Source organism: Sesamum indicum, linkage group LG8 (genome assembly GCF_000512975.1).
Source record: "Sesamum indicum cultivar Zhongzhi No. 13 linkage group LG8, S_indicum_v1.0, whole genome shotgun sequence".
In the NCBI taxonomy this organism is placed as follows: domain Eukaryota; kingdom Viridiplantae; phylum Streptophyta; class Magnoliopsida; order Lamiales; family Pedaliaceae; genus Sesamum; species Sesamum indicum.
The window spans coordinates 12,581,264-12,593,786 of record NC_026152.1 but is presented as its reverse complement, the minus strand read 5'-3'; the positions used below and the strand labels follow the sequence as shown (position 1 = coordinate 12,593,786).

At 38.6% G+C, this 12,523-nt stretch overlaps 3 protein-coding genes and 1 long non-coding RNA gene across 8 annotated transcripts in view; 2 read left to right on the top strand and 2 right to left on the bottom strand.

The window, feature by feature from the left end:
• The window catches only part of LOC105168411 (nuclear transcription factor Y subunit gamma), a 1,113-nt gene extending 590 nt beyond the window's left edge, over positions 1 to 523 (top strand). Inside the window, exon 2 of one of the 2 annotated variants that reach the window (XM_011088479.2) lies at positions 32 to 523. In XM_011088479.2, coding sequence (XP_011086781.2) covers positions 32 to 153 — 122 coding nt within the window. In that variant the 3' untranslated portion in view covers positions 154 to 523. The remainder of the gene's footprint in view (positions 1 to 31) is intronic. The other variant, XM_011088478.2, reaches the window with a different exon arrangement.
• LOC105168409 (65-kDa microtubule-associated protein 8) lies at positions 760 to 4,853 on the bottom strand. Of its 3 annotated transcripts, none has more exons than XM_020696225.1 (11): positions 4,479 to 4,853; positions 4,196 to 4,399; positions 3,429 to 3,686; positions 3,123 to 3,335; positions 2,873 to 3,028; positions 2,629 to 2,788; positions 2,394 to 2,545; positions 2,199 to 2,286; positions 1,951 to 2,024; positions 1,474 to 1,548; positions 760 to 1,329 (listed from the first exon to the last, which is right to left on the bottom strand). In XM_020696225.1, the coding sequence occupies exons 1-11, from the start codon at positions 4,560 to 4,562 to the stop codon at positions 1,012 to 1,014; spliced, it is 1,782 nt and encodes a 593-aa protein (XP_020551884.1). In that variant the 5' UTR covers positions 4,563 to 4,853; the 3' UTR covers positions 760 to 1,011. The 3 variants fall into 3 exon arrangements, with proteins under 3 accessions (XP_020551884.1, XP_011086778.1, XP_011086779.1); XM_011088476.2 differs by having other exon boundaries at positions 760 to 1,335; positions 4,479 to 4,844; XM_011088477.2 differs by lacking the exon at positions 2,629 to 2,788 and having other exon boundaries at positions 760 to 1,335; positions 2,394 to 2,501; positions 4,479 to 4,848.
• On the top strand, positions 3,331 to 6,677 carry LOC110012457. Of its 2 annotated transcripts, none has more exons than XR_002287652.1 (5): positions 3,331 to 3,461; positions 3,557 to 3,703; positions 4,172 to 4,431; positions 5,902 to 6,117; positions 6,547 to 6,677. It is a non-coding gene; the product is annotated as an uncharacterized LOC110012457 (long non-coding RNA). The 2 variants fall into 2 exon arrangements; XR_002287651.1 differs by having other exon boundaries at positions 6,464 to 6,598.
• LOC105168676 lies at positions 6,656 to 8,985 on the bottom strand. The gene is made up of 3 exons (XM_020696226.1): positions 8,804 to 8,985; positions 8,131 to 8,658; positions 6,656 to 7,280 (listed from the first exon to the last, which is right to left on the bottom strand). The coding sequence occupies exons 1-3, from the start codon at positions 8,868 to 8,870 to the stop codon at positions 6,694 to 6,696; spliced, it is 1,182 nt and encodes a 393-aa protein (XP_020551885.1). The 5' UTR covers positions 8,871 to 8,985; the 3' UTR covers positions 6,656 to 6,693.

Sequence of the window (12,523 nt, the reverse complement as noted above, 5' to 3'; positions counted from 1 at the left end):
CCTAACGGTGATTTTCCGGTGGTCTCCTTTTCGATGCCTCCGCAGCCGGCCGAACAAAACCCTCCGAAAGATCAGGCAAAAACGAGGCTGGATAAGAAGCCTGTTCCTTTTGCTACTCGGTCAATTGAGGCTTTCTTTCAGAAGTTCACTTAGATCTAATGATTCATCTTCTAATTCTATTTTAGTTTCCATCGTGCAGAATGTAAAAAATTGAAGAAACTACTCTGCTACTGGCTTTTTGATGTTGTTTTTATGGTATATGATTTTGCTTGTTCAAATTATTATGCTTTTGATTCTTGAGTTTCAGCCTGGCGAAGATTGAGTAATTGCCTTTCGAGGTTTTGAAATTTATGGTAAAGGCTGTAAGAATTCTTGTACTTGTGGTATTCTTTTTCTGTCATTAGTTATTAGGCAAACTATATTTCGTTTGTATTAATTTATTTGGTTGTCTGTTAATTTTCCTCATCAGTGACAATCTTGTCTATGACTCTCATGATCCATCATTGGACATTTGATAATCTAATACTTTGTTTAATGCACACTCCAGGTTTTACACGTTCTATTTCCTTATCCTAGAATCTCTTGTTGTCATTTTGTGCCTGACTTTGGGAAAAGATTGTTTCTTTATAAGGTTTTGAAATACCTAAAACTTAAGTAGAAGTTCTTGTTCCTTGTTCTTTCAAGTCTCATTGGAATAATGCTTATTCAATCTTGGCATTGCAGTTCTTATAGACTGAAAGATAGCAAAACATTTCGGAGTGTTGTTCTGGAGAAAGATCATACTCGTTGAATAAGTTCAATCAACACTGTCGGGGTTACTTATTCTGATTTACAGATATTGTGAAAAGGTCCTGTTATTGGAATTAACTTCCTAATGTATCCTTTACATTCTGTGCAAACTAGAAATGATCAATATTTTGATACGGGCATAGGGTTTTCCGTACTACTTGATAATAAGGGGCTGAAATGATGAAACAACTGAAACTAAGTCTTAACTGACACTCAAATGTGCTAGGGTGAAAAGGGGCCAGAAAATGATGAGACAACTGAAACTGTGTCTTCTCTAAGATGATAAGAGAACCCTTTTTGAGTGTATTTCCTTTGTCCATATGGTTTCCTTCCTCCTTTGGCGAAAGATATGCTTTCAGTAGGCGAGCTAATGCTGGTTGATCCCATCTGCTGTACGCCCAGGGAAAGTCTTCTGTTCAGAGGGGTTGCATTGCTGAAGCCTCCATTTGAGCTTTTATCAGAAAAATGATGACTGCTGGTGCCTGGCCTCATTCCAAAGGGGCTCTCATGCTGGGTTACTACTTTACTTTGTGCCTTCTTCTGCTCCTGGATGAAAGACGTAACCCATATATTAAGGTAATCTCTAAGTTTGTAGATCCTATTGTGACTGAATATTTCAAAGAAGGGTTCAACAAAGGAAATATATTTGTTACTCATGAATGAGAACATGCTGAATATAATTACCCTATCTCTTTGTTTTTCCTCTTCCTTTTCTTTCCTCAGCATATTGTACTCTTCAAGCATTGCAAGCAGAGGAACCTGTTGTCAGACAAATTTTCCCCATTGTAACTTTTGGGAAAGAATTATAATGCATATTTATAGCAGAATGATACTTGAATCACATTGAAAATTGAATAATGAGCCATAAAACTCAGAAACTTGGGGTTCTGCAATGGAATTAGAATGTTTAGTTCTTTCTAGACAATTGAAGAACAGTACAAGTTTCCAGTACAGTGTCAACTCAAATCAGTATTATCTTCTTATCTCAAGACTTTGAGGTCTGCTGTAGATTAGATATAACCTATTCTACCTTTTGATATGCGTTATTTCCTTTTAATTGGTCTCTAGCTAACTCTTACTTGTTCCTAGCTAACATCTGAAAATATATAGAGTGGTTACGAGAATGATTCATCTGAATAGCTATTCCAGATAGAATTATACCTCGTCATATAAGAACACCTTCTTTCTTTCTTCTTCCCAGTTTCTAGTCTTGGATATCAGCAAATCCACCAACGCTGCCAAGAAAAAGAGTGCAAATGAAATGCACATGTTACTCACTGCCTTTTGCTATAAACTCATTAATTAGATTTTTAATTATTGAAATGTTAATGCTAGCAACCAATATTGATGCACCAATAAAATTTTGCTTAGCTCTGTTGAAGGCAAGTTAATGACTTAGACAGATTCACCTGGTATCTTATTGACCATAACTCTGGCACGCTCTGCTCTTTTGAGGTTCTTGTGAGCACCTCGGCTAACTGAATAACGATTTTCATCCTGAAATAGTAAATGAGTTGCTACGATTTCTTGATGATATAAAATGCAACCCAAGAAAAAGAAGAAAAAAGAAAAAATTGTTTATGGGAACAAGAGAAGAATCTGACTCTGCTGTACTCTTCCAGCCAGCGCTCCTCATCACAGGTCAATATCCATTTCTCAACCTTCTCCATGATCACCTTTCGGCTGGCAGCTTCTTCTTCAGCTCTTGATATCTGTTCATCCATACTTGTGAGGAGATCGGCATGATCAATCTCCCCTTTTGTATGTTGCTATTAGTAAAATATTCTTATAACCATAAACAATAACTACTAGAAGTTCTCCTAGAAAGTTCAGTCTGACCAGAGTTTATTTGGTTGATTATTTTTTCCATCTCTGATCTTGAAGGTATTTCCATGTGTGATCTGCTACATATCTCCTCAAGCTCAATTTGTTTTTTGAAAAAGAACTCTTTCATCTTGCTTGCTTTTAATTGATCCAATCTCTTGACTTCAGTCTCAGCCTTGAAACATTTTTTGATCCAATTGAATCAATTGTGGCATTAAAGCCTAGAGAAGTTTCAGTTGTATGTGTTCAAAAGTCAAACCTGCAACACTATGTCAGGAGTAAGACTTCCAGGAGTGGATATCTCAGCTGATGCCATTGATGATAGGCTGGTGACATGGAGAAATTGTTGACGGTCCTCGTAGGGTGTGTCCATGAGATGCCACAAATTAGCCAATGCTCTACCAAGTTGTTGAAGCTGCATAATGATGTCAAATAAACAGGTTCAAATGCTGCTGTTCTTGAAACCAGTTCTATTTGAATGAAGTCGCTCAAGATCTCTAAATACTTACCTTGTCAAGTCTTGTTTGCTTTTCTAATTCAAGGGACTTTACTGTGCTATCAAGCTTTTCCAGAATACCATCACTGATGTTCTTTGACAGTCCTGACAATTCATTCAAGCTTGGATGAACTTTGGTGATGATAAGGGAGGAGTCCATTCCTAAAGTGGCTGACAGATTTTTGATTCTGCTCATGTATTTTTCCACCCTTTGAAGTCTGTCACTCTTTGATCCAGACATGTGTATGCAAAAGAAGAATTAAAAATCAAAGTTTCTCGTTTTAGTTGGTACCTAACGACACATACTTATTCATAATACCTTCTCACTGTGAAGTCTCTGAAGCTCATTCTGGTACTCCTCAAGCTTTTTAAGTGAAAGATCATTCTCATTAACCCAAACAGCTGATGATGAATCATTATACTCTGTCCGACCTGCTATCTCTGCAGAAATTTTATGTATTTGCCCTTGTACCACGCGGAATTGCTTAACCCGCTCTTCTTTCCTTAACTGCATCTCTCGGAGCGCTGGGGTTATAGAATTTAGCTGCTCCTTCAGTGTTCCTGCCATTTTCTCCGGCTGTCATGAATGAAAAGGTACTTGAATTAATACAAGGTAGTTCATATCTTTTAAGCATTTGTCCTGCTAAGATATATATAATTGTTTGTTCTACTATAAAAATATCAGAAGTCAAGCTTCGAATCAGTCATACGGATATAAGATGCCACTGAATTTATTTGAATCATGCACATACAACTTTCAAGTATTTCCTTGCTCTATTTTGGTTGATTGGATTTTTTAGTTTTGGATAACTATTTAAAGAAAGATTTTTCTTATATCAAATAATGGTGCTTTTTGTTTAATGATTTTCCTTTCCTTCCTCTACAAAATCCAAGGTTTAATGAGATTGGCCATTCTTGGAAATATGAGTTCTGGAGTGTCTACAATAGTTTGAAAGTTGGCCGTTCCATGATACTCTATAAGTTTGCCCTATACATCATAAATATTAGTTTGAATTTGACTTGCTGCAGTTTTATACAATGCTAACCTTCTTCCTACACTAGCAACAAGAATGCGGCCTATCTTACCCGTCCGGGAAGTGATCTTTCTCCAAGAGACAGAAGAAGATGAGTAAATTCAGCCTCAGATTCTGCAAGCTGCTGATGTAGTCGAGCGCGTGAAATATTCGCAGTATCAACTTTCCTTCGGTAAACTTCGAGGCACTCCTGCTCAAGTTCCAGCAGAACCTTTTCCCTCTCAAATTGGTCTTCTCCTACTTCATCCCATATGATCTGCCAGAATTAATTCAGAAGTTGTCAATGAGGTAAATGGCTTCTCCCATTGCAATGAACTACTAACTGAAAAACTTGCCTGTAATTCTTGTAGTAAATATCCGCATGATGTCTCCAACAACGCCGAACTTCCCATCCCATTTGATTTTTGGAAGGATCCCATCGAAAAAATCCTTTCTGAAGTAGTAGGCAGAAAGGGGGTGGGGGGGTGGGGAAGCTAGAAATTGTAAGAAGAGTGTTCTCATATAAATTATAGCCACTGGGGTTTTCTGTATTTCTAGAGAAGTTTTAAGACTACAGAGATGGAGGGACCATATCTGATGGGGGCTTTTGGCAGTGAATATTTGCTTAAAAGATAAGACTTCCCTGGTTGGTGACAGTGAATCTTTGGTTTTAAGGGTTCTCTGTTGCTTTTAGTCCTTGAGTTCGTCCCTTTACATGAAGGTCTTAACATGGAGATAAGATATATGCATCTCTCATCAGAGTTCAATTGATAATATTATCATTCTTTTTATGCTTTAACCAGAACTTGATTCTCAAGCAATCTCTCATAAAAGTGAAAAATTGCTTAGAAATGCTCACGGCATGGGAGCTGTGTGCAACTGATGAAACTAAAGTTATCGCATGGGCTTTAAGTAGGAATCTTTGTTATTCAGTATGCCATAGTGATTGCCAGATATCTCATGTTCTTATTAGCTCACAATTCTTGGAAAGTTTCTTCGTACTAGTTGTGCGGCATTCATCTAATCAAATAACAAGCATAATTATTACGATGGATCACTGACTTTGAAGTATGAACAGCTTGTGTGCATGATTAGAATTGGTTGAGGATGGAATTTCTGGACTATTCACTAAGGCAACACTGATGATGATGATGATTAGAAAAGGTTTGTAAATTAACCAGATTCTGTGGCTAAGACATCATGATTATGAGAAAGATTAGTGATCCCTTTTCCACAAAATGACCCCCCACCTGGTCTACCTTTTTCAGTGCTTTTATTAAAAACTAAGCACATTATATTTGCTCTTTAAGAAGTCCCATTAATGTAGTTTGAAATATAGAATGCTTGGTAGCCTTTCTTCTTCATCAGTATGCTTTATTAGGTGGCAGCATGTGAAAGAGGATGCCAAATCATGTCATGATGCTTAAATAAGGAGAGGGTGGCATTGTCAATGGGTCAGGTGTTGATCCTAAATTCCTAATAAATTTTCTTATTCAATATGCAATTTTCCCGGGTTAAAGATCCAGACCTAATATGATTATTAATATCCACATATATATATATATATATATATATTGACAGAAATTAAATCTTGTTTGCTTTTTTCTGCAAAAGGCCTAAATCTGATTTGTTGAGTCAGATATGGATGATGCTATATTTTTGTTATACATGAAATTGATGCCAATTAAGATACAAGTTTCTAAATAGTGATGGTGCTATGTTTATCATGTAATATTGCATTCAAAGAGTTGATTTTTTCTGTAATTCTTTTGGATTCAGATTCACATCCGGATCCAAATTCGGGCTTTTTAAGATCTGGAATGAAATGGGATTCAACCGAACTCGAGTCAAAAACTGGATTCGGGTCGGATACAGCATTCGCACGTGTGAATTTGGGTCGGGCCCAATTAAATTAATCCGAACACACTGTTGACAGCGCCCACATCATGAGGTCCACCCACGGAAGCAAATACAAATTTCCGGTTATAACAACTCGTTAGTTTCTTTCGACTTTTTTCACTTCAATAAGCTATTATTTATATCAAATATGGCTAAACGAACAAGAAATTTCTGTTATTAGGTGGTGGTTGTAAATGTTTAAAATAAGTGCTTATTAATGTTATTGCTAAAAATAAATTATAAAGAGTGTTTGTTTTCCAGTTTCTATTTTTAAACTGGTTTAAATTAAGTTGATTTAGCTATAAGTAATTTTCTATCAATTTTTATAACTCATTGGTAAAATTATAAATATTCATTATTTTTTTTAAACACACCAACTCTATTTTTTTTTTAAATTTTTAACTGTTGTCTTTATAACATTACATTATTGCTTAACCTACAGATTTCTCTACAATTTATTCTCACTACAAATAAAAAGCTATTGCAAACACTGCTTCCATCTATCTAATAAGGTCCTTAAATCAGCGGATAGCAGAAAGGGATGTGCCCTCCAGACCAGCCAGCTTGGGCATGCAGCAGATCCTAATTGAGACACTAAGTTCATTTGACTGCCTAACTTCAATTCTTTTCATCCTCGTTTCCAGACAACTTATCGCCTCCCATGCTACCATCCTAAGCTACAAGCATCACCAAAGCAATAAACAAGCTGAAAATGAAAACCCCACTGCACAATTCTATCCTCTCTCCATACGAACCTACAAGAACTATGTTGTCAAGAATAGGGCCACAGAGCACGCCATCACTCGCCCTCGTCTCGTTGAAACTGTAAAACCTTACAGAAGTCTCCTTTGATGATTCAGCCTTAAATCTTACAGAATGACGGGAAGCTGATCCTGTTCCATTGCTTCGCATGGTGAAGTTGTGGACATCTTCTCCTGTTTGTACGTAGACTATGAAGTCTCCTACACACGAGTCATTGGCGTCCCCCATTGTGAAGTTCAAAGTGTAGGAGGTGAATGTCGTGGGTAGTTTTAGGTCTACTTGGATCCCAGATGGAGCCCCGGAGAGCAGCTCCACTGCTGCTTTGCCTTGAGGGACTTTGTAGTGTTTGGAGTCGATGTATTTGATGGTTCCGAGCACGGCCCATTGTTGGAGTGGGGAGACGAGTCTGTCTGGTTCATCGTTTAGTAGAATTCCGTCTGAGGAGTTGCTCAAGAATGCTGGTCCAACCTCAAAACCTCCATTGGCGAGCATGTTACCTGCAATTTTGAGTGGAAAGTGAGGCTATGTACATGGATGAAAAATATTATTAATTTTTAAAATTGTACTATTGCAGTTATATTTTGCATTACAGATTCTTACTTAAAAATCAGATTACCTAGAAATTTTTAACGTAAATGTGGAAGTTGCATTTTCAGTCCATTATCTTAAGGTTAGTACACTTATCGTCTCAGTAACTACGAGATTCTTATTAATGATTTCATAAGTATAAAAATTCTCACGTTTAGTCATTTCGTCAAATTTTGTTAATATTTTTGATGAAGAAGACTCGTGCTAAGCATTTGGTTGCTATCTTGAATGCCAAATGTGTAATTTTTTTGGTAATTTTTGGGACCAGTAATAATAATCCCATAACTAAGAAACTAAAAATAGCAGAAGAGTTAACGATATATGACGTGCTAAATTACACGTACCTTTTCGTCAAAATGCTGATAGAATTTGATGAAAGTGCGATTTTTATAGCTTATACAATCACAATAAAATACGTAACCAATGGTACCAAAAATATGTTGTTCATAACACGTAGAAGATGAAAAATGCTATTTCTCTTAGCAAGAAGGTATTTACATAATAATTTTTCAAGATCTGAGGGCTCTTTTTAAATATATCCAAGAAGGTGTCAGCATAATTATACCAAATCAAAAAATAATATATAGATCTCTAGTATCAAATAATCGAACAAATTAATTTATGACTACACTTTGCCTAATTAAGAGAAACACATGCTGCTTTATAATCTAGCTGCGTGCATGAGTTCTTCAATTCATAAATCGTGTTTTCCTATTCATTTGAAGAGTTGTATCTACTTCAAGTTAGCTGAACACACACCTTCATACCATCTAGGCATCCCATTCCTTTTCACAGTAAACGCATCCACCACAGGCCAGCAGCTGCTACCGTTCCGCCCTGAGGTTGATGCCACACTCGCAATCTCAAGATTGACAGAGTCCCCTCTTCCCCACCCCCCCATGTAGAACGCATGCCTCTCCCACATATCTCTGCTCAAATTCCTTCCCAAGAAGATCACCTTCCACGTTTCAAGAACCGAAACGTTAACGGCTGCAGGACTATCAGCAGCACAGCCCTCATTCAGCGCAGCAAGATTGAAGCTGAGAATGTGATCCCAGTAGCCATCTGCTGTGCCTCTAAGTGTTTGGTTGATCCTGCCGTTTTCGCCCAGCCGGACTGCGTGGCCGTCCCTGGCCTTAAACGACGAGTTAGCGCTGGACGTAAGGTACCAGACTGTACCGTTGAACGACCATCCTGGGATGGAGTTTGCTTTGGTGAGGAGGAAGACTTGGGAGGTTATATTAATGGCTGCTGGAGGGCTTTCGAAATCCGGGTTTTGTAGCGAATCTGTAGTTCCAAAATGGAATTGGTTAAAGTTATATCATAAATTTCAATCATCAACATTCAATATATGCTAAATATAAATATCAAATATGTTTAACTAATTGATATCTATTATTATAATTAACTAATAATTACTATAAGTACGAACCTTGTGCAGATGACGAAATTGTGATGCACACGAAGAACAACAGGAGTGGGTGGAATACATGCTTCATTGTATGTGTCTGTATGTGTGTGGAAATGGTGATGTATCGACTTTAAGTAGAGAAGAAGACGATGGAGACTGCTTTGTGAGGAAATCTGAGTTACGGTCAAAGTAGTTTAGGTTGTGAAGTGTTTCTAAAATAGATGTACGACGGATGAGCAAGTTGCTTTCCCTTGTTTGTCGCGACCTTTGGTAGGTGATTTCTTTTTTTGGTTCATGTGAATTTTCTAATCCAAATCGTCTTGTATTTTTAATTTTAATTATAACACATATATATATATATATATATTGAGTTAGATGCAATTTACCTCTGTAATAAAAAAAATGAACAATTTATCATGGTGTAGAAAATAAAAATAGTAATTTACCTAATGTGTTATAAAAAGTATAATCAAATACCCCCAATGCGTTTCATACGTTACACGTGCTTATTTATTTATTTTTATTTTTAATTTAAAATTTAAAATATCATTTATGTATTATTTAATAGCCGTCGGATCTTGATTAATTTAAAGTTCAACTTTAACTAATAAATTAATAGTGTGGATTTTATCTAGTTCAAATCAACAGTTTAAATTTAAATATATAAAAGTAAATATTATATATTATATAATTTAAATTTGAATATATATTTATACTTTAGAATAAAAATTATATATATATATATATATATAGAGAGAGAGAGAGAGAGAGAGAGAGAGAGAGAGAGGGAGGTGGAGGAGAAGATCTGGGTTGAGGAGGCGGCCAAGGGAGGAAATGGGGTGGCGAGGGGCGTGCGAGGGGGAGGGAGGAAGAGCAAGCGGATCTTAGGCAGAGAGGGAGAAGGTGCGGCCAAGGGAGGAGGGAGAGGATCCAGTTGGGGGGAAGGGGGGTAATGGATCTGGGCATGGGAGGGGTAGGAGGCGGTGCCAGGTGTCACTAGCCGCACCTTAGTCAAGTCGGTCGGCAATGACTTGCGGAGGATATACGGGCGGTTAGGGGATATCAGTTGGTATGCAGGTGCACAAACAGCTATTGAGTAAAGACTCTTACCGATTGGGGATCACAAAATTGTTCGTACGAAAACTTTCTTGATGTGTGAGGATGCTACCTGCCAAGTATGAAGTCATTTCGAGGACTTTTGGGTACAGAGATATAAGGGCGACGATCAAACGTCACCCTGCACGCGAGTAGGAGACAGATGTGTGAAGCAGAGTTTATCTTTGGAGATTTGCAAAACCATTTCTAAGGCGAGATTCTTAGTGCGTTGGCAACGCCTCCAAAATGTTTTGGAGTTAGACGGTTCCGATTGGTTAGGAAACACGACGATATTTGGAGTCTGCCAGTGTAGTAGCGAAACTGTGGTTTCAGAATATTGCATGGGTAATTCCTCAATGATGGAGGATAGGATGGGGCTGAAACTCTTGGGTTATGATGTAGAAGTCGTAGGCTACACAATGGTTCAAGCGGCACGTGATTTGAACATCGGTTGAGGGAGATGCGGAGAAGGTGCGCTCTTCGGCCATTCCAATATCTACTCTTGAAATAAGGAAAAATATTTTTAAGTCTATTATAAAGAGGGCATATAATGGTAAGCTTCAAAGAGCCCTCCCCGTGTATGACGACAGTAACGCCAACTAAATGAGCAATTTATTGGGAGCATGTGGAGGTTTTCAAAAGATGATCCTAGACATCTTAAAGGAGTGTTTAGAATCCCCAAAAGGTATGGGAATTGGACAGGCGACGTAAGGCCAAGGCCAACACCTCTCGTGCGAATGGTTGATTGAGCCAAGAACTTCAATATCTCGTGAACCAATTCGTGGCATGCGCTATTGAGTTCTAGCCGTCCACAGGGGTCCGTTGGCTAAGGTGAGCGGTCGTGGAACGACGATGCACTGTGGGAGAATTGTGAAGCTATGCCGAAAGACAAGAAGGCGTGTTGGGCATACCGTGTGGGATCAATGCATGATGTTGGTATATCGAACTGGTCTCGAAATTATGATGCGGTCCTACTCAAGCGAGGCATAGCAGACGGCCACGACGAAGGAGTGCTACGAGGATGCACTGAGTGAGCGTTGGGCTTGAGATAAGCATTGGGGCGCATGCGGAGCGCCGTAATGTCGAGCCGGAGCGAGGATGCTCCTTGTCATAGGGGGATGCGTCGATAGGTTCCGAGATTTTGGGTGAGACGCATGGCCGCATACTAGCTATTTGCGCCGGTTGCAAGAATGCGCAAAGGTGTTCGTGCGAAGAGCTTAAGGAAACATGAGCATTTTGGATAGGTGAGTACACAGGTAGAAGGTGTCGCACTGGAAGGTGTTCAGATGTCGCGCTAGTAAGCTTCGGTATCGAAGACACATGACAAATAGTCGATAAACTCTGAGATGTGCGAAAGCTGGTTGAAGGTTGGGTGTAACCTGAGATGCCGCACAAGCAAAAAATACATTTGCTACGAGATAAAAGAGCCCAGATAATCTCGGGCTCCTGAAGGAGAGTTGTGCCCAATTGAAGATTTGGATTGACACATGTGCTTTACATCAAAGTAGAGGTCAGTTGAGACCGTACTTTGAGACAAGATCATATCGGATTGCGACATAGTGTGTAGGCTTGTTGTCTTGGGCTTTAAAATACTTCAATGAGCAGAATTTTGGGACAAAATGATCTTGTGAGATATCTGCCACAAAAATTATTGGGTAGAGTCCTTTTGCGCGGATTGATGCTGTTTCAGAGAGCAAGTGACTATAGTCCAACTTTGTTTTTACTGGTTGGCAGTTGTGTGAGCATCGTAGATATGTTGAGCGAGTTGTTGACCGCATCCCAAACTTTTTTTTTTGGGGACAGAAAAATTATCAAATTTCAGAATTCATATTGATTTTCCTGAGCGAGAGGGGGACATGCTAACGAGTCGGTAGTGGATTGCACGAGCCACGCTTGCGAGATTAAGCAACCATGTGTGTGGAACTGCTACAAGTTAGGAGAAGATTAAGGCGATGAGGCCGTTTTGGTGGAGGAGAGGTACCACCTTGTGTTAAAAGTGGTGGATAAAGGACCACCTTCTCGTTGGAGAATGAAGAACCTTCCATCGAGGAAGGATGAGGGTCTTGTTGAGGTGCTGAGGCACAGTTACACATGGGATGGTTGGAATAAGTCATCCTTGGGGTTGCGAGGAGTGGACGTTGAGTGAGGGAGGAGGAGGATGCGATTGAAAGGGGTGGCGATGGGGAGGACGAGGGAAGGGGGTGGGCTGCGGCGGCAGCGAGAGAGACGGGGCTGGGGTTGGTGTCGATGCGAGGCTAGGGAGATGCAGCCGACAGCTCTCCCCCGAATATGAAGAAGAGGGAATATATATATATGTTATATTTATAACTAACATATATATGTACTAATATATTAAATTCAATATATATATAAAATAATATATTTTTTTGATTAAAAATTAAGCCAAGATGCAAGAGGGAGCGTGTAGTGCACCGTCCTGTGTAAGGGGGTATTTTGCTATATTTTTAATAACACAGAGGAGTAAATTGCTGTTTTATTTTTCACATGAGGATAAAATATTGCTCATTTTTCATAACACAAGAGGATAAATTACATTTTTTCCTATATATATATATATTATGTGTACAACGTTGATGTTATTTATTTTATTTAAAAAAAAATTATTCACATAATATATATACATAT

Bases quoted from the DNA above. Each gene is read 5' to 3' on its own strand.
- LOC105168409 (XM_011088476.2), bottom strand. From the start codon at position 4,562: ATGGGATCCTTCCAAAAATCAAATGGGATGGGAAGTTCGGCGTTGTTG. The intron at 3,687-4,195 runs GTAAGATAGGCC...CATTCATGACAG, and splicing joins AAAGATCACTTCCCGGACGG to CCGGAGAAAATGGCAGGAAC. The intron at 1,549-1,950 runs GTATAATTCTAT...GTCTGACAACAG, and splicing joins AGGTGTTCTTATATGACGAG to GTTCCTCTGCTTGCAATGCT.
- LOC105168676 (XM_020696226.1), bottom strand. From the start codon at position 8,870: ATGAAGCATGTATTCCACCCACTCCTGTTGTTCTTCGTGTGCATCACA. The intron at 8,659-8,803 runs GTTCGTACTTAT...TTGGAACTACAG, and splicing joins AATTTCGTCATCTGCACAAG to ATTCGCTACAAAACCCGGAT. The intron at 7,281-8,130 runs GTGTGTGTTCAG...TCAAAATTGCAG, and splicing joins GATGCCTAGATGGTATGAAG to GTAACATGCTCGCCAATGGA.